Source organism: Papio anubis, chromosome 18 (genome assembly GCF_008728515.1).
Source record: "Papio anubis isolate 15944 chromosome 18, Panubis1.0, whole genome shotgun sequence".
Classification (NCBI taxonomy): domain Eukaryota; kingdom Metazoa; phylum Chordata; class Mammalia; order Primates; family Cercopithecidae; genus Papio; species Papio anubis.
In genome coordinates this window covers 32,669,184-32,691,935 of record NC_044993.1, presented here as the reverse complement: position 1 = coordinate 32,691,935, position 22,752 = coordinate 32,669,184, and the positions used below count along the sequence as shown (strand labels likewise).

Below are 22,752 nucleotides of genomic sequence, written 5' to 3'. Positions count from 1 at the left end.
ATCAGCACCAAAGCCCCCGGTGTCCCCTTCTGGTCAGTAACACCTGTCCACCTGTCCTGCCGCTATCCTGACTTCCAGCAGCATAGGTTTGTTTTGTCCATGTTTAAGGTCACCTAAGTGAATTCATATAGGATGACATACTCCTTTCTGTCTGGCCCCCTTCACACAGCACGTGTGAGACCCATCCATGTTATTGCTACCCGTATTCTTCCTTCAAGCAGGCTGTGTGTGGTCCGCTGTGTGTTCATTTACCAGTTATGTCTCCCTTCTTCCAATGATGGGGGTTTGGGTGGGGCGTTCCAATTGGGATTATTCGGATTAGCACTGCCATGAACATGCCTGTGTCTATCTTTGGGTGAACATATGTGAGTGTTTTTATTGGGCACTAATGTTTCTCCTAAGTGGTTGCACCAATTTCCACTCCCTCTGGCAATCTGTGAGTGTTCTGCTTGCTCCGCATTATTGCCAACACGTGGTATTGTCAGCTTTTTAAAATTTTGGCCGTCCTGGGGGTGAGGGTGGGTGCATAGTGCATGTTTTTTAAAGATGGAGTTTCACTCTGTCGCCCTGGCTGGAGCGCAGTGGTGCAATCTTGGCTCACTGCAACCTCCACACCCCACCCCCATTCAAGTGATTCTCCTGCCTTAGCCCACTGAGTAGCTGGGATTACAGGCACCAGCCGCCACTATGCCCGGCTAATTTTTGATTTTTTTTTTTTTGAGATGGAGTCTTGCTCTGTTGCCAGGCTGGAGTGCAGTGGCATGATCTCGGCTCACTGCAACCTCTGCCTCCTGGGTTCAAGTGATTCTCCTGCCTCAGCCTCGAGTAGCTGGGATTACAGGCGCTCGCCCAGCTAATTTTGGTATTTTTAGTAGAGATGGGGTTTCACCATGTTAGCCAGGATGGTCTCGATCTCTCGACCTTGTGATCCGCCTGCCTTGGCCTCCCAAAGTGCTGGGATTGCAGGCGTGAGCCACCACACCCTGCCTAGTTTTTGTGTTTTCAGTGGGGACAGGGTTTCACGATGTTGGCCGGGCTGGTCTCGAACTCCTGACCTCAAGTGACCGGCCCACCTCAGCCTCTGAAAGTGCTGGGATTACAGGCGTGAGTCACCGTGCCCGGCTGCATTTGGTTTTACTGAGCTGAGTTTGAAGAAAGAAATCGCTAAGTGAAGAAGGGGGAAGGGCATTCCAGGCAGATGGAACAGCATATGCAGAATTAGGGAGGCATGAAAAATACTTGCTGCAACTCTGTGTGGCAAACAGCAGAGCTAGAACCAAAGGTGTGAGGGAGAGGACTTTGAGAGCCTCATCAGGGAACCTGGATGTTGTCCCGAGAACAGCCGGGAGCCATGGAGAGGTTTTTCTCATTTTGAGTCAGTACCTGCAGTGTGTCAAGCATTTTGTAATTTCCACGTGTTGGATGAAAAAACTAAACTGAGACACAGAAAGACCAACGACTTGTCCAGAGTCACATTAGTGGAGGCCCAATAGCGAGAGTGGTATTGGGCTAGGAGCCAGAGGACCAGAACCATGTGGGTAAGGGATTCAACCTCCAAGCCTCAGTTTACTCACCTGGAGAATGAGAGTCCTGATGATAACACCCCATTTGGGGATGTTGTGAAGCTGCAGAATTTCAAGGACCCGGGGCAGGCATTATTATTCTCATTTTATTGTGGTTATCTCTCCATCAGCATGGCCACACCCACCTTCACCTTTCTCTTGCAGCTGACAGGGTGGGGGTTGGCTCTCTGAGCTCCCACACTTAAGAAGGGCTAGCCCAGAGCTCCTGCCCTAACACCCTGTTTTCCTGCCCCATGACAGATCTCCTAGGAACTAAAGATTGCTATGATGGTTAATTTTATGTGTCAACTTGGCAAGGCTTTGGTGACCAGTTGTTTGGTCAAATAAAGGTATTTTTAGGTGCAATTAACATTAAATCGGTAGATTTTTGAGTCCTGCAGCTTACCCTCCATTATGTGTGGCCCTCATCCAATTGATCAAAGGCCTTCAGGGCAAAGACTAAGGTTTCTCCAAAGACTGAATTCAGCCCCAAAACTGCAACATAGAAACCCTGCCTGGGTTTCCAGCCTTCTGGCTTGCCCTACAGATTTTTGACTTTCCAGCCCCCACAATCGCATGAGCTAATTCTTTAAAATCCATTTCTCTCTCTGCATAGATAGATATCCTATTGGTTCTGTTTCTCCAGAAAACCTTGACTAATATGGTTGTCATTTGTCTTCCTGGATCTTCTCATCTGGGAAATGGGACGAAGGAGGCAATTTAGACCTGGATTCATTTAAGATGTGTTCCAATCCCCCAGAAGTTCCGTAAACTTAGCAGCCATCAGGGCCCATAGGGAATGGGTGTATGGTTAGCTAAGGGTTCTGGTTAACAGAGCATTCCCATCCAGACTAGAGGTTGCAAACTCAGGGGTCTACAGAGACCTGGCTGGGAGCTCAGTGTGTGAAGCCAGCAGGGCTTATATGGAGACCAAGTGTGACACCTGCCTCATTATGCTAAATCCAGCTATGCTAGAGCCATCCCTGGGGTGTGGTCAGTCATGGGGTGGCCGCATTGCATCTTCTGATCTGTGGCCTCGTGCCTCAAAGTGTGGTTCCAGGGGGAGCAGCCTTAGCATCACCTGTAGCTTGTTAGAAACACAGAATTTTAGGCCCCTCCCCAGACCTGCTGAATGACAATCTGTATTTGAACAAGATGCCCCATGTACTCAGCTAACCTGTGATTTGTGTGTACTTAGCCCACATCAGAACCACCAGGAGAGCGTGTTAAAACACAGGCCTACGGGCCGCTCTAGGCCTTCTGCTAGAGCAGGTCTGGGTGGGCCCAGGATGCTACATTTCTTTTCTTTCTTTCTTTTTTTTTTTTTTTTTGAGACAGAGTCTCACTCTGTTGCCATCCTGGAGTGCAGTGGCATGGTCATGGCTCGCTGCAGCCTTGACTTCCCGGGCTTAGGTGTTTCCCCCTATCTCAGCCCCTCACGTACCTGGGACTACAGACAAGTGCCACCATGCTCAGCTTTTTTTTTTTTTTTTGCCATTTTTTGTAGAGACAGGGTCTCACTATGTTGCCCAACTGGGCTCGAATTCCTGAGCTCGAGTTCCACCCGCCTCAGCCTCCCAAAGTACGGGGATGACAGGTGTGAGCCACCGTGCCCACTGGGTGCTGCATTTCTAGCAAGCTCCAGGGAGATGCGTAGGTGACCCGTCTGGAAACCACATGTGGTAACAGCTCTGAGCCACCTCAGGAGCCTCTGCTGTCAGAGATGAGACCCCACTGACAGGATTTGCTGGGTGCAGAAGGCCTCAGAGGCCCTGAGGGTCCCAGAAGCCACAGCACCCAGGAGTGGGCCCCACCTTGAAGACCTTGAAGGTTGTGTTTCCAAGCCCACAATTCACTCCCTAGTTCCTCATCACTACCGGGTCTCTCTGAGCTTTCCTGTGCTGTGTCCACCAGCCTGGAGGGAGAACCGAGAGCCATGTTTCTCAATCAGTTTTTTGTTTTTATTTATTTATTTATTTATTTATTTTTTGAGAGAGGGTCTCACTGTTTGCCCAGGCTGGAGTGCAGTGGCACGATCTCAGTTCATTGCAACCTCCACTTCCCGGGTTCAAGCGATTCTCTTGCCTCAGCCTCCCAAGTAGCTGGGATTACAGGCACCTACCACCATGCCTGGCTAATTTTTGTATTTTTAGTAGAGATGGGGTTTCACCTTGTTGACCAGGCTAGTCTTGAGCTCCCGACTTCAGATGATCCGCCTGTCTCAGCCTCCCCAAGTTCTGGGATTACAAGTGTGAGCCACCATGCCCGGCCCTCTCAATCAGTTTTAACCTCTTGTCCCCTTTATGTAAACTGTTAACTTTACACATCCCTGAAATTTTTTATCTACTTTCCCCTCTCCAGACATTAAGAATTGCTGGGGATTCAGACCCTACAGAATGGGTTCCTAACTACTGCCTGGCACTGACCACGACCAGGCATCTGCGCCGCTTTCTTTGTTACTGCCACCAGCAAAACAGATAATTTACTTTTTTCTTTCTTTCTTTTTTTGTTTTTAGAGACAGGATCTCACTCTGTCACCCAGGTTTGAGGGCAGTGGCACAGTCACAGCTCACTGCAGCCTTGACCTTGCAGGCTCAAGTAATTTTCCTGCCTCAGGCTCCCCCAGTAGCTACAGGTATGCACCGCCATACCTGGCTAATTTTTTTATTTTTTATTTTTGTAGAGACAGGATCTCACTGTGTTGCCCCAGGCTGGCCTCAGACTCCTGGCCTCAAGCAGTCTTCCCGCTTCAGCCTCCCAAAGGGTTAGGATTGTAAGTGTGGGCCGCCACGCCTGGGCTGCTTTTTCCTTTTCTACACATCAAGTTGCACGTGCTTTTCTGACAGCACACAGTGCCCTTGCTGGAATTTACAAAAGGACATCCCACTGTGGTCCCAGCTCCTCGTCTCCACCAGCCTCTGGAATGGGGTTGCCTCCCTGGCCACCTCAGGCCTGCCCTTCACCATCCAGCAGCTCTCCTCCCCTTCGGGGTTCCCAGGCCTCCTCCTGGGCCGTCTGCTTCCCTTGCCTGCCTCTCTCGCTGTCCCCTCCTCTCCACCCATTTCTAAATTAGAGGCGCCCCCACCCAGCCGGCCGGCAGCTCCTCCCCCACAGCGAGCTCCTTTACACTACAGCTGCTTCCTGGGTTCGGCATTGTGGTGGGGCCAGGGCTACTTTCTCCTCACAGCCATTAGGAATCACTGATCATAGCAAAAGCTACCTACTATTGTTCTAAGTGCTTTACCTCACTGAATCCTCACAACACCTAGGAAACTCTTTTTTAGTTGTTGTTTTTTGTTTTTGTTTTGAGATGGGGTCTTGCTGTGTTGCCCAGGCTGGAGTGCAGTGGTGCGATCTTGGCTCATTGCAACCTCCGCCTCCCGGGTTCAAGCAATTCTCTTGCCTCAGCTTCCCGAGTAGCTGGGATCACAGGCACGTGCTACCATGCCCGGCTAATTTTTGTATTTTTAGTAGAGACGGGGTTTCACCATGTTGGCCAGGCTGGTCTCGAACTCCTGACCTCAGGTGATCCTGCCTGCCTCGGCCTCCCAAAGTGCTGGGATTACAGGTGTGAGCCTCCACGCCCAGCTGGGAGGCACTCTTGTCCCCATTTTACAGAGGGAGAAACTGAGACATAGGGAGTTGAAGGAACTTGCCAGAGGTCACACAGCAGTTAAATGGCAGAGCCAAGGTGGGAAGGATGGAGTGACTGCAGCCTTGGCTCTGAGCCTGGTCACCATCCTTCCCTGGCTTCAAAAAACCACTGCCTCTTGTTGGGCCTCAGTTTCTACCCCTGTGAAGTAGGACACAGTCCCTCTCTTGCTGGCATCTCACAGCCCAGGGTTTGAGAAGCCGCCTGTGATTCTCTCAAGTGATGTGTGCACGGGGAGGTGGCTATGGTTGCTCTGGGGCTGCTGCTGATGGAGTCTGCCTGGCGAGCCCCCACCTCCCTCATCGATTAGGTGTAGGTGCTGGGGAAACTGACGATGTCCTCCTGAGGGACAGGGGCAGACAAACAGACACAGGCACATAGACAAATATGTAAAACGCTTGTACATTGCAGCGATCTGTGAAGGAAGCAGCATGGAGCGGAGACGGATTACGTCAGCCTGGGTGATCAGGGAAGGCCTCTGAGGATGTGATATTAAGCTGACAAGTAAGACCTTTCCTGTGAAGAAAGGCATTCCTGGAAAAAGGAACAGCAAGTGCTAAGGCCCTGAGGCAGGAGAGAGGCTGACAACAAAGGGAAGCCAGTGCAGCTGGGGCAAAGGAAGCGAGTGAGGGGGAGGGTGGCAGGAAGTAGAGACAGGTCAGGCAGGGTCCTGTCATCCTGGGCACGATTTGGGGTTTGTGTGACCTGGATGAGGAGGTCACAGGAAGATTTTCAGGTAGAGCCATGGTGGCATCTGACTTCTAGGTTTAAAGACTCCCTCTGGCTCTGGTGTGGAAAAGAGAGCGCAGCTGAGCTTGCATCAGAGAGACCTGTTATGGGTCAGGGTGTGTCTGGGCATGAGATGATGGGAGCCTGGCTAGGCTGACATAGTGGAAGTGGGGAGAGGATGGATGCTGAATGCAGCTTGAACGTGAAATCAGCAGCACTGGTGGCATATAGGAGGTGAAGATAAAAGGGGATTAAGGACGATGAATTCCTAGTTTTCTGGCTAAAACCATGATGTTCTAGGCCTGTGGCTCAGCACCAGTGTCCAAGCCTGTCCTTCTGCCTAAGGGCAAGATGCCTCTTTTCTGGGGTCAGTGGACCCTGTGGGGGCTGAACCCTATGTGTCCATTTTTCTTTTCTTTGAAGACAGCGTTTTGCTCTGTCACCCAGGTTGGAGTGCAGTGGCACAATCACAGCTCACTGCAGCCTCAAACTCCTGGGCCCAAGCCATTTTCCTACCTCAGCCTCCCAAAGCGCTGAGATTACAGGTGTGAGCCACCACTGGCTCCTGTGTGTTTTATTAACTGCATAGCCCCAGGGTGCTCAGGGAGTATTTATTGAATGAACCAATGAATCAGTGCCTGGGAATTCCCAAGCCCTGTCCTCTCTTTGCCTCAGTTGACCCGTCTGTAAAAGGGACCACTAGTTTCATAAAGCCCTCTGCAAGCTCCTTGCCTGGGGGATTTGGTCACCCCAGAAGGGCTGTGTCCATCTGTGCCAGGAGTAAGGACCATGCTTTAAGTAGGCCCTGGCTCCCCATCCCATCCCCCAGCCTGAAACCTCAAATTACCTGTGGGGTGGGGGCTGCCCCAGGGGTGTTTCCATCGTGCCCAGATGCGCATGGCAGGCCCAGCCCTCCCTTAATGACACCTTGCCTGCCTGCCCTCCTGCTGGGGTAGGAGGGGAGGGGGCCCCCGGCCCAGCCTAAGCTGTAGTTTCTTTTTCCATTGCGTCAGGCCTCAGGGTCCAGTACGCCTGGCTGCTGCTGGGCTGGCGCAGAGGGACCCACTCTTCCCCTCGCCTGCCCCAACTCCAGACATCATGTGCTCCCCGTTTCGGGTATCCAGAAGCTTCCAGCCGGAGGGTGAGTTAGAGATGGGAGGGCCTGCCACTGGCTGGGGGAGGAGTTCCCTTTCCACCCACCCATCGCTCGCTCTAGCCAGGGCCTGAGTTGATCCAGGTGGAGTTGCAGTGAGCTGGGGGCTCCTGGCCCAGCCACCGCCCCCTACCCCCGTGACCTGTCCCTCCTGCCCACGCCCTCAGTCAGGCTGGAGGGAGGGAAGGGCAGGAGGCTGGTGTAGTAACCAAGGCAAGATAATGGGGCTTGGACGAGGCAGGGGGCTGGGGGTAGGGTAGTGAGGGGGATAGAATGAGGTGACCCCAGAGTGTTCATATGAGCCTCTGTCATTATATTTGTCAGTCTGGGTGCATATGTGTATGTGTGTGTATGTGTGTATATGTGACCACACACGTGTAAATGGACAAGGAAGCACGTGAATCTGGGCGTGTGTGCCTGACACCCTCAGGATGAGAACAGAAGTGTCTGATTTGGCAGCAGGGGATGGTGGCCTAGGTGGCATCTAACATGTCACAGAGGGGGCCTGTGAAGTGGGGAAGGGGTAGGTGAGCTAGAATCTACCTCGCCAGCCATGGTGGGAGATGCAGGAGTGTGGACAGGGTGACCCAGAGGAACTGGTGACCTTGGATACTCTGGGGCCCATCCTGGGTGTGTGTTCAAATGGGAGAATGCCCTTGGCTTCCCCAGCCCTGATCACAATCTGCCCGCTTAGCCTCAGGCTCCCCTGGCCTGGCTGATGTCCTGGCTGTCCCTGCCTTGGTCCCACAATGTTCAGCAATCTCCCCACCCTGGCAAAAGGCCAAGCATTCGCTGGGAGTCTGGAGACCTGATTCACGCTCTGTCTCTGCCTTTTCCTGGCCCTGTAACCTCAAGCAAGTGACTTTTACTCTCTAGGCCTCAGTTTCCTCATCTCTAAAATGGGAGCGATTGTCCTGCAGGCATAGGCAGGCGCTCTCAGCCACACAGCAAGGTTTTGGACATCCCTGTCTGCCCCCTTACCCACCCACCCCCACTTGGCACAACTGCCCAGTTGCACACAGTAAGAGTGAACGCAGTTCACCAGCTCCTCCAGTGGAAACTGATTTTTACACGACAAGAATAAATCCTGCAGGCAAATTGTAGTGCTGTCCTGACGCTCTGAGCTTGTGTGATTATAACAAGGTTCTAGGAACAAAGGCTGGGAGGGAGGGGGCTGAGGACCAGCTTCATCATTGTCCAGATTTTTCCCCTGCCAGGCATGTCCGGGGAGCACTGGATCTGGAGGGGAAGCTGGGAGGTCTCCGCTGCCAGCCCCACTCTCACCCTGACCTCCTGCAGACCGGGGCTTGCAGGGGACTGCACCTGCCCAGCAAGAGGCTGGCGCTCCGGAGTTGCCCCGGGGCGTGGGTGAAAGGGAGGAGGAGTGGACCCAGCATAGTGATGGAGGCTTGATCCTTCCTGCCATTCCTTCCTGCCTAGAGGGCAGCAGCTGCCTCCTCGCTAGTCTCTCTGCTACCTCTCCTTAGCTTGACAACCCCTTCTCCCCACAAGGGGCCGAGTAAGCTTTTAAAAACACAAATCAGATCATGTCATTTCTCTGCTTCTAAGACTTCCCATCACTCTCAGAATGAAACTCAGACACCCTATCAGAGCCCACAGCTCCTGCAGTTCCTGGCCGCTCTCCCTGCTCCCTCACTGTGTTCCTGCCAGACTGGACTGTGAGCCCTGCAGGGGCTAAGACAGAGCAGTCTTTTTTTTTTTTTTTTTTTTTTTTGAGACAATGTCTTGCTCTGTTGCCTAGGCTGGAGTGCGGTGGCGCCATCTCAGCTCACTACAACCTCCACCTTCCAGGTTCAAGCGATTCTCCTGCCTCAGCCTCCCAAGTAGCTGGGACTACAGGTGCACGCCACCATGCTGGCTATTTTTTGTACTTTTAGTAGAGACGGGGTTTCACCATGTTGGCCAGGCTGGTCTTGAACTCCTGACCTCAAGTGATCTACCTGCCTGCGCCTCCCAAAGTGCTGGGATTACAGGCGTGAGCCCACCATGCCCGGCCAAGAGCAGTCTTCTTACTGTAGCATTCCCAGCACTGGGACAGTTCTTGGGACCTAATAGATGCTCAGTACACCCTCTAGAGTGAATGAAAGCCTCAGTTTCCCCCTCTGGAAAATAAGGGTGATATTACTATACTTGCCTCGTAAGACTGAATGAAGATTAGCGACATTGTGCAGGTGACATGCTCAATTAGTGCTCACAAGCGCAGTGACTTGGATTTGTGTCCACTTACCTCCCTCCACTGGAGAAGTGCAGGGTCAGTAAACCACTTAGCCTCAAGAGGACAAAGTATTAGTCAGGGAGTTGGAACCTGGCCATTGTCGAGTAAGTGTTTAGGGGCTAGGTTCAACCACTGCGATGACAGGGCCAGTGTTAAATGCACACGTGCCAGTGGAAATGAGACGTGACCCATAGGAGGCTCAGAGGGCTGTGTCCTGATGTCTCATGGGCAGATGGGACACTGAGCCAGAGAGACCCAGAGGACTTGTCTGCTGGGCCTGTGATGGGTGTGACCTAGGTCTCCCTCCACCCCTTTGTTCCACTCTCACTAATACCTTGCACTCAAAGGAGAACAGAACTCCTTCGAGTGATCACATGTCAGTAATTAATCTTGACAGGAGGAGGATACCTGAGGCCCAGGGCACAGAATTTTGGGAAATTGTGTATAAGTGAAAGGGTGAATTGTATGTTGAAGATAAGGACCAATGCTGGCAGGATCTGAGGCATATGGAGGGTTTGTCCATTCATTCATTTATACACTCATCCTTTTTTCATTCAGCAAATATATACTGGATGCTTCCTGTGCACCAGTCACTGTGTACGAACTGGAGATACAGGGTGGACAATGAATAAGGGTGACTTTTTAATGTTACTGTTACAGGAAAGGGGTCCCGATCCAGACCCCAAGAGAGGGTTCTTGGATCCTGTGCAAGAAGGAATTCAGGGCGAGTCCATAAAGTGAAAGCAAGTTTATTTAAAAAGTAAAGGAATAGCCAGGTGCGGTGGCTCATGCCTGTAATCCCAGCACTTCGGGAGACCCAGGCGGGTGGATCACCTGAGGTTGGGAGTTTGAGACCAGCCTGGTCAACGTGGTGAAACCTCTTCTCTACTAAAAATACAAAAATTACCCTTGTGTGGTCGCGGGTGCCTGTAGTCCCAGCTACTTGTGAGGCTGAGGCAGAAGAATTGCTTGAACCCAGGAGGCGGAGGTTGAAGTGAGCCAACATCATGCCACTGCACTTCAGACTAGGTGACAGAGCCAGACTCCATCTCAAAAAAAAAAAAAAAAAAAAAGTAAAGGAATAAAAGAATCGCTACTCCATAGAGCGACCCCAAGGGCTGCTGGTTGCCCATGTTTATGGTTATTTCTTAATGATACGCTAAACGAGTGGCAGATTATTCATGCCTCCCCTTTTTAGACCATATAGGGTAACTTCCTGATGTTGCCATAGCATTTGTAAACTGTCATGGCGCTGGTGGAAGTGTAGCAGTGAGGACAACCAGAGGTCACTCTGTGGCCATCTTGGTTTTGGTGCTGGCTTCTTTCCTGCAGCCTGTTTTATCAGCAATGTCTTTATGACCTGTATCTTGTGCTGACCTCCTATCTCATCCTGTGACCCAGAATGCCTAATCATCTAGGAATGCAGCCCAGTAGGTTTCAGCCTTTTTTTACCCAGCTCCCATTCAAGATGGATTTGCTCTGGTTTAAACGCCTCTGATGTTCCCAGAAGTGAGCTTCCTAGTGGTCAAAGCAATGAGAGAAGTCTGAGCAGTTGTCAGCTCTACTGTGGCCACAAGGCACATGACAACATGTTAGTTGCTCAGGAGAAGCCCAGGTTTTCCTGGCACAACGAGTATCTGAGACACCCATGTCCACTGTGATTTGTTGCTCATGTGATAGGGGCAACACACAAGGAGCTGTGCATCCTTATAGGTGAAGACTGACCACAGCAGAGAAAAACTTCAAAGACAAATTTAACACATCTACCAGAGACACAGACTCTTTTTTCTTTTCTTTCTCTCTCTCCCTCTCTCTCTCTTTCTTTCTTTCTTTCTTTTTTTTTTAGATGGTTTTATTCTGTCACCCAGGCTGGAGTGCAGTAACGTGCAATCACAGCTCACTGCAACCTTGAACTCCTGGTCTCAAGCAATCCTCCTGCCTCAGCCTCCCAAGTAGCTGGGACCACAGGCACGCGCCACCATGTCTGGCTGATTTTTTATTATTTTATGCAGAGACATGATCCCCCTTGTTGTCAGGCTGGTCTTGAACTCCAGGTTTCCAGACACCTGACCTCCCCAAGTGCTGAGATTATAGGTGTGAGCCACTGCGCTTAGCTGAGACTCCCTTTTCATGCATTTCCTTGCATTCTTCTTTCTCCAAACCTTTGCCCATGTTATTTGACAACCCGCCTCAATTTGCCTTCCATCTCTCCATTCACCTTTTAAAGGCCAAGTGGTAATGCCTCTCTATGGTGGGGCAGCATAGCAGGTATCTGTCCACTTTCTGACCCTCACTCCTGTTCTCCTAGACTGCCAGGAACTCCTGCCACCGCCACCGGCTCCCATGGCCCACATACCCAGTGGGGGTGCCCCAGCAGCGGGGGCAGCCCCCATGGGTCCCCAGTATTGCGTGTGCAAGGTGGAGCTGTCGGTGAGTGGCCAGAACCTACTGGACCGGGATGTTACCTCCAAGTCCGACCCCTTCTGTGTCCTCTTTACAGAGAACAATGGCAGATGGATTGAGGTGAGGCTCTTTCGTGTGTCTGCAGTGGGTAAGGGGGTGGCTAGGCTGCTGGGGAGGGGGAGTCTCCCAGGACTGGGATCCAGGGACACCAATAGAAGTAGTTGGAGTGTGGGCTGGTGGCAGGGGATTACTTGGTAAACTGTTACTCTTAAAATAAAATTTTGTTTTAAATATATTTAAAATATTACTTTGTGTTTATTACAATTAAAATCTATAGATTTATAATTATATACTTTATGTTGATTATTTGATATCTCTTTTTTTTTTTTTTTTGAGACGGAATCTCTCTCTGTCCCCCAGGCTGAAGTGCAGTGGTGAGATCTCAGCTCACTGCAACCTCTGCCTCCCAGCTCAAGTGATTCTCCTGCCTCAGCCTCCCGAGTAGCTGGGGCTACAGGTGTGCACCACCACGCCCAGCTAATTTTTGTATTTTTAGTAGAGACATGGGGTTTCATCATGTTGGCCAGGCTGGTCTTGAACTCCTGACCTCAAGCAATCCACCCGCCTCAGCCTCCCAAAGTGCTGGGATTACAGGCATGAACCACCACACCCCATCTTGTTATAAATTGTTATATAGTTAAAATTTTATAGTTTTACAAAATGTTTGCTTCCACTTTTAAATAACCTTTCCCTATTATTTCTAAATGAACACATGGTCAGTAAGAAACAGAGAAACAGTGAGCTCAGGCTTTGGGAGCTGGTCCAAGGCCCAGTGATGCTACTCCCTGCTGTGTGGCCTTAAGCAAGTGGCTGTCCCTTTCTGAACCTGTCTCCTCATCTGTGAAATTATTATATATTTTTTTCTGCTGACTCCCTTGGAAGGCCCAGATCTGGAGATATTAATGGTGCCCCAGGCAAAGACTTCTGAGCTGGAAGACTTTGGCTTGAAGGTTGGAAAGAGTTGCAGCTTGAGGAAGGATGTTGAGAAACCTAAGCTGTGAAGACCTTCGGGTTTTAAAACTTTGCTTTTGCAGAAGGAAACTATTGGAGTAAATGTAGAGAATCCAGATAAACCCAAAGGAGAAAATCAAAATTGTTGGGAACCCACCTGTCATACAGAACCACTGTTAACAGTTTGGTATCCAGCCTTCCAGATGGCTTTATATGCATGTATATTTCCCAAAAGATGTGTGTACTTTCTAATGGATATTTAACTAGGCCACGGTGGGAGTTCACCTGAACATACACTGGTTTACAAAGAGTTCCCATGGATGTTGGCTCCTTCTTGTGATGCCAAGAAAACAGTGTGGGATTGTTGACCCACTTTACAGAGGGGGATACAGGGGCCCCAGAGTGGGGAGGGACTTTTTCGTGTCACCCAGCGTGCTGATGGTATAACTGGAAGTGGGAGGTGGGACATGGGGCCAGCTGAGGACTCCTGGGGGAGCCCCAGGCCTGTGAGAGGCGTGTCTGGGGGCACAGTTCCCCTCTGCCAGGTCTCTAGAACCTCTGAGTGCCCCTCAGGGAGTGGCATCCCCCTGACTCATGGCACACCCCCCACCTTCCCTGACAACCTCTGCCCCCACCCAGGCCAGCCACCCTGGCTAAAAATAGCCCAGGGCCAAGACTTCCTCAGTGCCTGCTGCTCCAGCCCTTGGAAATGGACTGGGTGGGAGGAAAAGTCAACACAGCCTGGGCCCCAAAATAGACTGTCACCCAGACTCCGCGGTTTGGGGCCTCAGCATCCAGAGGCCAGGAGACGGGTTTCCTGTCCCAGTGCCACTGCTGACCTGTCCTCAGCCAGGCTTTGGTATCCACAGTAGGTGGGGTGTTGGGCTGCACAGTGTCAGGATTCTATACAAGACACAAACATCTCCCTGCACCCCCGTGGGGAGTCCCTGACCCCACCTCCCCGTAAGAATCCTCCCTTCTTTTTGTTTCCTTTCTCAGTTTCCATGTAAAATGTGGTTTGAAAAAGGGGTTTTCCCAAAATAAAAAGTGAAAACCACAGGTAGTCAAATCCTTTCCCTTTACAGAGGTGGGAACTGAGGCAAAGGTGGGGAAAGGGCCTTGTGTCCTCCATCTCTTACCCAGACAGGGCAGGGCCCGAGCCCTTACCCTGGCACCTGGGTATGGAACCAGGACCGAAGAATTAAGAGTGTGGGTAGTAGAGTCAGACCTCGGTTTCAAATCTCGGCCCTGCTGTCCAACCTTGGGGAAGTCACTTAACCTCTCTGTGCTTCAGCGTCCTCGTCTGTGAGCTGAGGGTAGTGAGTCACAGACCATGACCACGAGAGCCTGGCACAGAGTAGGCGTTGTACAAGTTAGCAGAATGATTTCCAGCAGCCTGCGAGGGCTTGGACCAGCTGCCTTCACTCTGACTTCCATTTCCCTGCCCCTCTGCTAGTACGACAGGACAGAAACCGCGATCAACAACCTCAACCCCGCCTTCTCCAAGAAGTTCGTGCTTGACTATCACTTTGAGGAGGTACAAAAGCTCAAGTTCGCGCTTTTTGACCAGGACAAGTCCAGTATGCGGCTGGATGAGCATGACTTCCTGGGCCAGTTCTCCTGCAGCCTGGGCACGGTGAGCTGGGCCCTCCTGGGTGGGGGAGCAGGGGCCCAAAGACTGGACAGCCCCTCAGAAAGTCTCTTCTCGCCCTGTCTTTCCATAGCCCCATCTTCCTGGGTAGGTCCCAAAGTGCAGATGCAGAGTGGGGAACAGGCTTGGCGGGTTTGAGGCTGGGCTGAAGAGCTCCCATCTCGGGGGGGCAGCCAAAGAGACCGGGGCCCCAGGTGGCCAGGGATTCTGATTGTTAGATGTAATCAGGTGTGGTCTTGACCTCCCGGGATAGGAGCATCTGACCAGCAACCAAGACGCCCATAGTAGTCCCGCTTTATGGCAGACTCACTGTGTGACCTTGAGCAACTTCCTTTCCCTCTCTGGGCCACACTTCCCCATCCATCTCAGTGCTTGGTAAGCTCCTGGAGGCCGGGAGCAAGCAGGGCTAGGCACCCCTGACACAAGTCTCAATCATTCCTTATGGCTGTATGCCCTTGGGCAAGCTCCCATCCCCCTCTGGGCCTCAGTTTCCCCACATTTCCCTTGGGGATTATGATGACTGCTCTGCCCAGCCTAAACTGTTGATGAGGGAATGAAATGGAAAATGCTTTGAAGGGTCCTAGTAGAGACTGAAATTCCTGGGGCCTCCCAGGAGATGGTGACCATGTAGAAAGCAAGTGACTGCCGTGGTTGTGATGTCTACTTTTTGTGTAAGAAGCAGGGTACAGTAGTCAGGGTCTCTACCCTGTGGTGTAACTGAGAAGAGAGCTTAAGGGCTTGTGGACAGGGCAGGGAACTGACAAGGGATGGGGAAACCAACCCAGGGCTTGGCCCCAGAGGAAAGCTGACCACCTTTACTTGGAAGGAAGGCAGGGTGAGGAAGTGGCATTGCCAGGGCCTGGTGAGTCCTGTGGCCCATAGAGGGAGGCCTCTGGACTGCAACTTAGGCAGAAGCCAGAGTAATGAAGAAGCTCCCATCAAACCGGGGCCCCCACTGCTCATGCCACCTGCTCTCCCGTCTCTTGCCTGTCCCCTCAACTGGCTGAACCTCTGAAAGTCAAAGGACAAAAGAGCCAGGTGGCACAGTCCCAGGGCACAGAGCAGGTGCATGGATCTGGGGAGAAGAACTACCCCCGCAGGAGCAGGACTAGATCATTCTGGTGTGTGCTCCCCGCTGCACAGGATGACACTCACACTGCACCCAGGAAACATGAACCATGCTGGCCCCTGAGTGCAGTGGGCAGACACAGGTGGGAGGGCGACTTTTCAATGTGGCTCACTTTTCCTCTCTGTCGTTTTGATTATTGCACCCTGTGTGAGTGTATTACCTATTCAAACCAATAAAAATACATAGAGTTGGCTGGGCTCTATAGCTCATGCCTGTAATCCCAGCACTTTGGGAGGCCAAGGCAGGAGGATCGCTTGAGGCTGGAGTTCGAGACCAGCCTGGGCAACATAATGAGCCCTTGTCTCTACCAAAAAAAAAAAGTTAGCCAGGCGTGGTGGCGCATGCCTCTAGTCCCAGCTACCCAGGAGGCTGAGGTGGGAGGATCGCTTGAGCCCAGGAGATTGAGGCTGCAGTGAGCCGTGATCAAGACCTGTCTCAAAAGAAAAATAAAGGAAAATACATAGAATCAGAGCTTGACTCTCCATCAGAGATCATATCCTGAGGCAGATGGGGTCTGTGGAATGCCTCTGGAGAAGGGAGTTGGAGGCTAACCTCCCACAGTTGTCTCCAAAATGCCTTTTCCTAGGGGCAAACCGGGCAGTGGGAGTCCAACTGCAGCCGGAGACCTCAGGCAGGTCTCTTACCCTCTCTGGGCCTCAGGCTCCTCACTGCCCAGATTGGCTGCTGTCCACCTCCCAGGGTGACAGTGACGTTCAGGCAGGTCACCAGCCAGCCCAGGACGGGAGGCAGCCCTGCCGAGTGGCGCCGGTGGAGGATTTTTCCTCCCGGGGCTTCCCCCACTTCCTCACTGAGCGCCCTTTCTCCTCTCTCCTCTAGATTGTCTCCAGCAAGAAGATCACTAGGCCTCTGCTGCTGCTGAATGACAAGCCTGCCGGGAAGGGCTTGATTACGGTACCAGTCCCCTCCCGGCTCTCCGCACCCCCTCCACCCCCACTCCACACCCTCCCCCATCAATGGGCCGCTTCCCTGGCAGATAATCACCAGCTTTGTTTGGAGTAAAAAGGCCCAACTTACAACTTAGCAACAGGTCTCTTAGCAACCGGCTCCTGGCTCCACAAATGATGCACTGGGGGCTGACAAGCTGGGGAGGCCTCCAGAGCCGTGCCAGCAGCCCCCTCCCTGCACTGGCCCCTGTCTGCCCTCCCCTGGGGGTCGTTCAGAAGTGCGTTGCCCATCAGTGCCCTGCCTGTGGCTGCGACGCGCAATGATTCCTGCAATGCGCAACGATTCCCGCGATGCGCAGCAATTCCCCCTGCGATGCGCAGGCCCTTCGCAGGAATGAGCTCCTTGGTCCCCAAAGACTCCCAAAAGCCAGGGCACCCCTGAGGCCCAGAGAAGAAGTTCCCTCGGGCAGCTGAGCTAGCGAGATCGTCCCCTGGGTTGTCTGGCTGGCTTCTGAGCCCATGTGATGCCTGGGGAGCCGGCCAGGCTGGAGGGAGAAGCCATGCCTTTGTGTGTTCCGGTGCGTTACTCCCCTGCCCTGGAACCTCCCAGGGCTCCCCACTGCCTGACCAACCCTTCGGTTCAAGGCTGTGAAGGACCCCTCAGACCCTGCCTGGCTCTCCTGCCTTGGTGTTTAATCTCCTTCACTTAAATGCCCTGTGTTCAAAGTTCAAATTCAAATGCTATGAATTCTTAGCATAGCCTGAACATACCCCAGGCTCTTGCTGTGTTCTGCCCCATGGGTCGCCACCTCCCAAACAACCTCCCCCCGCCTCTTGGTGTTCTAACTGCCCCATCTAAATGCCTCTCCAGGCCAGGTACATGGCTTGCACCTGTAGTACTACTACTTGGAAGGCTGAGGCAGGAGGATCCCTTAAGGCCAAGAGTTTGAGGCTGCAGTGGGTTATGATCATGCTACTGCCCTCCAGCCTGGGCAATAGAGCGAGACTCCATCTCTAAATGAATGAATGAATGAATGAATACCTTCACAAGGCAGCTTCCCTCCACCTAGAAGCCATCCCAGACAGACCCCACTCAGCTGGGTATGCCATCACCCCCAGCAGTTCCACTCTAGGCCTCCGTCCCCTCCCCTGGGAAATGGGGGTGATAATAGGACCTACCCTATAGGGTTGTTGAGCAAGTCCCAGTGGGAGGATGGCAGGGGAGAACGGGCAACCTGGCTGGCCTCTGTCTGTGGATCCAGAGGGCCGGATGCCTTGCGTTGGGTTAGGCCATCCTAGAGGCAGGAGAGGAGAGGAGGCCCCAGCGAGAGGCCCCAGCCCACTTGTGTTGCTGTGGGCAGCAGGGGAGGGAGAGAGGCCTAGAGAGGGCCTCAGCAGTCTTGAAGTCACCCAGCTAGGCCATCACTGGCTGAGCTGGGGTCAGGGAACCATAGCTGATGGGGAATGCATATAGGACAGATGACCAGTGTGAACTGATGGGACTCAGTTTCTCCCCTGGGCCTCAGTTTCCCTGGCTGCACAATGATGTGGCTGTGATGCTGACACCTTGGTGTTCTGAGGAAGCTGTGCTCTTTGTGGCTGCAGTAGAGGCAGGAGGAGGCCAGTCATGCTGCTCTCTGGCCCAGAACCTCTCCCCGGGACTCAAGACCACCCCCGGTGTCTGCTTCATCTTCCCCCACCACCCCATGGGCCCTGCGGATTTGCATAGATCCACTTCCTGATTCCTCATCTTCAGATGGGTTATTTCCCCCATTTTCCAGAAGATGGAAACTGAGGTGTGGGGAAAACAAGAGATTTGTCCAAGATCACCTGGCACTGCCCCTCCCTTCCCCCTCCTAACCCTGGAGGATTGCTCCTGGGGCACCCTGTGCCATCCTGCCTGGCAGGAGGCTGGGGGAGTCTGAGGAGCCCCTCATGTCCCTGGCCTTACAGATTGCTGCCCAGGAGCTATCTGACAACCGCGTCATCACGCTGAGCCTGGCGGGCAGGAGGCTGGACAAGAAGGTAAGGCGGGCAGAGGAGGGGCTCCCAAGGGGAACAGTAAACCCCCACCAGCCCCAGGGCTGTGTGGCCTCACTCCGGGGCCCCGGGCCACCACCTCCATCACATTCCAGGGACTCATCCAGCACAGGGCCCTCCTGGCCACTCCAGATTAGGACCCCTTCACCTCTGAGGTAGTGAGTGTTCCATCCCTTAGGGGTATTCAAAACGCAGCTGGAAACCTGCTCATCGGGGCATCCCCATCTCACATAGTGTAAGTGCATGCCAGGGTCCTTACCCAATGGGGCCTTACCTGATGTGTCCCCAGTGCCCCGACTCCCCGACCTCACCCCTCCTCCCCGCACTTCAGTCTGCTTCAGCCAAATCTAGCCCCTTGTCCGTGAATTAAACGAGGCACTCTCCTCCCTCAGGAGCTTTGCACTTGCTGTTCCCTCTGCCTGGGATGCTCTCTTCCTTGAATTTTCACACGGTACTCTCTCACCTCCATCAAGCCTTTGCTCCCACATCACCTCCTCAACGAGGCCTTCCCTGAAATTGGTCTTTGATTTCCCACCCTCTCCTGCTTGTCTCCTTAATACTTACTGCTGTCTAGCATACTTTCTTTTCTTTTTCTTTTTTTGAGACCGAGTCTCACTCTGTCGCTCAGGCTGGAGTGCAGTGGCGTGATCTCAGCTCACTGCAAGCTCCGCCTCCCGGGTTCACGCCATTCTCCTGCCTCAGCCTCCCAAATAGCTGGGACTACAGGCGCCTGCCACCATGCCCAGCTAATTTTTTTTTTTTTTTTTTTTTTTAAGTAGAGATGGAGTTTCACCATGTTAGCCAGGATGGTCTTGCTCTCCTGACCTTGTGATCCACCCGCCTCAGCCTCCCAAAGTGCTGGGATTATAGGCGTGAGCCACCGTGCCTAGCCCATACTTTCTTATTTTATTTTCTGTCTCCCTCACTTGAATATAACCTCTTTAAAGTAACACTTGCCAGGTACAGCGGCTCACACCTGTAATCCCAGCTACTTGGGAAGCTGAAGCAGGAGAATCACTTGAGGCCAGGAATTTGAGACCAGCCTGGGCAATATAGTGAGACCCTATAGATGGGTGGGTGGATGGGTGGGTGGGTGGGTGGGTGGATGGATGGATGGATGGATGGAAGGAAAGATAGATAGATAGATGGATAGATAGATAGATAGATAGATAGATAGATAGATAGATAGATAGAGTCACATACAAAAAGTGGCCCTTTTTAAACCTTAAATGATTTTTTAAAGGCCATGATATTCCTTATGTCATGTGCAGGATAGTTTCAGGATAGTTTTCACATTCCCAATAAAATAGATTTAAATGACATCCTGCTGGGGGCCTCACCCTACCTTGGGAACAGGCGCCCTCTTGAAGTCCTGGCCCATCTAAAGTGCTGGAGTTCTGACTCACACAGGGTGTAGGTCTTGGGGGTCTCTGAGCACAAACTCTGACAGCCTCAGGGTGGTGGATTTCTGCTGGGGGACCTGGTTGATCCCAGGGGGCTGCAGCTGCCCTGGGCCTCTTGCTGAGCCTTGCAGAGGCTGAGGGGAGGGGGCCAGGCTGGCTCTGCCCACAGCTGCCACCCTGACACCCAGCTGGGGAGGCAGCGGGGCCACACCCCCATCTGCCTGCACCTGGCAGGGCTGTGCCTCTCTGACCTGCATCCTCCCATTTCTCCCAGGACCTCTTTGGGAAGTCAGACCCCTTTCTGGAGTTTTATAAGCCAGGAGACGATGGCAAGTGGATGCTGGTCCACAGGACTGAGGTGGGTACGTGGGGGCCCAGGGGTCTCTAAGCAGTGGACCTGCAGTCCAGCCCCTCCACAGCTCTGAACAGGGCAGTGCGGTCACAGCTGCGCAGTGTGCAGGAAGACCCACAGTGGCACCTGAGGGACTTGCTTCCTGAAATTGGTCTTTGATTTCCCAGGGATGCTCGCTTCCGTCTCTGAAAGTGTAGCTGTGGGTCTCCATTTTGTTACCCTGTTCCTATTGGGCTGACCCAACCCCAGAGCACTGCTGCCCAGGGCCTGAGCTCACCACACCCCTCTCTCTCCCACAGGTGATCAAGTACACACTGGACCCTGTGTGGAAGCCATTCACAGTGCCCTTGGTGTCCCTGTGTGATGGGGACATGGAGAAACCCATCCAGGTGAGGGGGGCTCCGGGGACCCTGCTCCCCACCCTGCCAGCTCCAGCCTCCCTGTCTATCTGAGGCTCCCGGGGATGCCTTGTAGAAAGCTCTTTCTCATACAAATGGAACGAACCCCCATCTTTGGAGGAGGGAGGACTGGAGACTGGGTCCTCATCCTGGATCTATCTGATGCCCTGAAGTACCCAGGCAGGCCCCCACCTTTGAGCCCCTCTCCAAAACTGTCTTGCCCTCCCCAGAGGGCTGCGGAGCTGCTGGCTAGGGAAACACCTTGGAAATGATCAAATGTGGCATGGTAAGGACAGTGATTACCAGTCTCTCTAAAAGCTCTCAGTCCTCTGGCCGGGTGCAGTGGCTCTTGCCTGTAATCCCAGCACTTTGGGAGGTTGAGGCGGGCAGATCACTGGAGGTCAGGAGTCCAAGACCAGCCTGGCCCACACGGGAAACCCCATCTCTGCTAAAAATACAAAACAGCCGAGCATGGCGGTGCACACCTGTAATCCCAGCTACTCAGGAGCCTGAGGCAGGAGAATTGCTTGAACGCGGGAGGCAGAGTTTGCAGTGAGTCCAGATGGAGCCACTGCACTCCAGCATGGGTGACAGAGCAAGATTCCTTCTCAAAAAAAAAAAAAAATTATAAAACCAAATCAAATAAATAAAAGTTCTTGGTCCCCAGGGGCTGGGTCTTAGAGCAGATGGGGTTGAGGAGACAGCTAGGTCAGGACAGGGGTTCCCAAGTAGGATACCAGGTATCTTGGGTTCTAGTACTGGGTCTGCTACTGTTGCTGCGAGACTTTGGTCAGTTACTTCTCTTTCAGGGCCTCAGTTTACCCATCAGTGGGATGGGAACAATAATCCTTGCTTTCCTCCTAGGAGGGCCATGGCAGCTCAGTTAGACAGCATATAGAGCTGTGATTTCTGTGCCCATCTCAGAAAAAAATATGTCTAGAGAGGGCCCCAGGCCATAAGCTGGGTGAGTCACAACCCGAGACAGAGGGGAAGCCAATTGCCAAGTGTGTAAGGAGTGGAGTTGCCTGCACTAGAGGGTACAGCCTCCATCATTGGGGCAGACACATCTTCTTTTCCCAGCAATCACGGAAGGCTTCCTGTAGGAGGCAGTTCAGGAGCTACCCAGGCCAGCTAGGCAGATGCTGAGGGGAGGCACTACCCAAACAGAAGACAGAGGGTTTGCTTGGGAAGTTGAGAGGGGCTGGAGAGCTCCTCTTGGGGGACAGCTCTGGGGTGACCATGCTGAACCCACCCCAGGTCATGTGCTACGACTATGACAATGACGGGGGCCATGACTTCATCGGCGAGTTCCAGACCTCAGTGTCACAGATGTGTGAGGCTCGAGACAGCATCCCGGTGAGATGGGCATGTGTACTATAACCCCAAGACCTCAGCAGGGCTCGGGGAAGGGGCACCGGGTCTTGGGTCAAGCAGCCTGGGGCTCAGATCCCCCTTCTGGCTGCATGACCTTGAGCAAGGCATTCAGTCTAAGACTCAGTTTCTCCATCTGTCAGTGGGGGCAGAGGATTTGGGTGGGGATTGATGAGATGATGAGGGTGAAGTGCCCAGCACACAGTGAGCAGTCAGGAGCTGTCCATCATCCCATGATGTTGGGCCCTCAGCTGGACAGGATGGGGATGCGTTATCTAGGGAGGAGGGAGTCAGATGCTGATCCTGCTGCCATTTTTGGGTGTGGACATCCCGGAAGGCTCCCTGGAGGAAGCATACTGCCCCTGTTGTCAAGCCTGGGGAAAGGATTATAGGGCCAACAAGGAGGATCTGTCCCCAAAGAACAAAGAAGCCCCGAGTTGAGTGTCTCTTTCTTCTGCGTTGCCCAGCTGGAGTTCGAGTGCATCAACCCCAAGAAGCAGAGGAAGAAGAAGAACTATAAGAACTCGGGCATCATCATTCTGCGATCCTGCAAGGTGAGCCAGTGCGGGCAAGCATGAGCCGGGGGCCAGGTGTCAGGCCACACAGAAGGGAAAGACAGGGCATTGGGTCTGGAGCCAGTGAGGCCTGTGTTCAAATCCCAGCTCTGCCACATCCTGGCCCTATGGCCTTCTGAGCTTCACCTCACTGGGCCTCAGTCTCCTCATCTGTGGAATGGAGATATTCATGAGGCAGAGCA

The 22,752-nt window shown here is 52.9% G+C and overlaps 1 protein-coding gene across 2 annotated transcripts in view; it reads left to right on the top strand.

Annotated features, from left to right (window-relative positions):
• The window catches only part of CPNE2 (copine 2), a 55,815-nt gene that overhangs the window by 7,124 nt on the left and 25,939 nt on the right, over positions 1 to 22,752 (top strand). For both annotated transcript variants that reach the window (XM_021931999.2, XM_003916925.5), the window contains exons 2-9: positions 11,641 to 11,855; positions 14,203 to 14,382; positions 16,364 to 16,438; positions 18,385 to 18,456; positions 20,149 to 20,232; positions 20,526 to 20,615; positions 21,882 to 21,980; positions 22,463 to 22,549. In XM_021931999.2, the coding sequence (XP_021787691.2) occupies positions 11,676 to 11,855; positions 14,203 to 14,382; positions 16,364 to 16,438; positions 18,385 to 18,456; positions 20,149 to 20,232; positions 20,526 to 20,615; positions 21,882 to 21,980; positions 22,463 to 22,549 (867 nt within the window). In that variant the 5' untranslated portion in view covers positions 11,641 to 11,675. The remainder of the gene's footprint in view (positions 1 to 11,640; positions 11,856 to 14,202; positions 14,383 to 16,363; positions 16,439 to 18,384; positions 18,457 to 20,148; positions 20,233 to 20,525; positions 20,616 to 21,881; positions 21,981 to 22,462; positions 22,550 to 22,752) is intronic.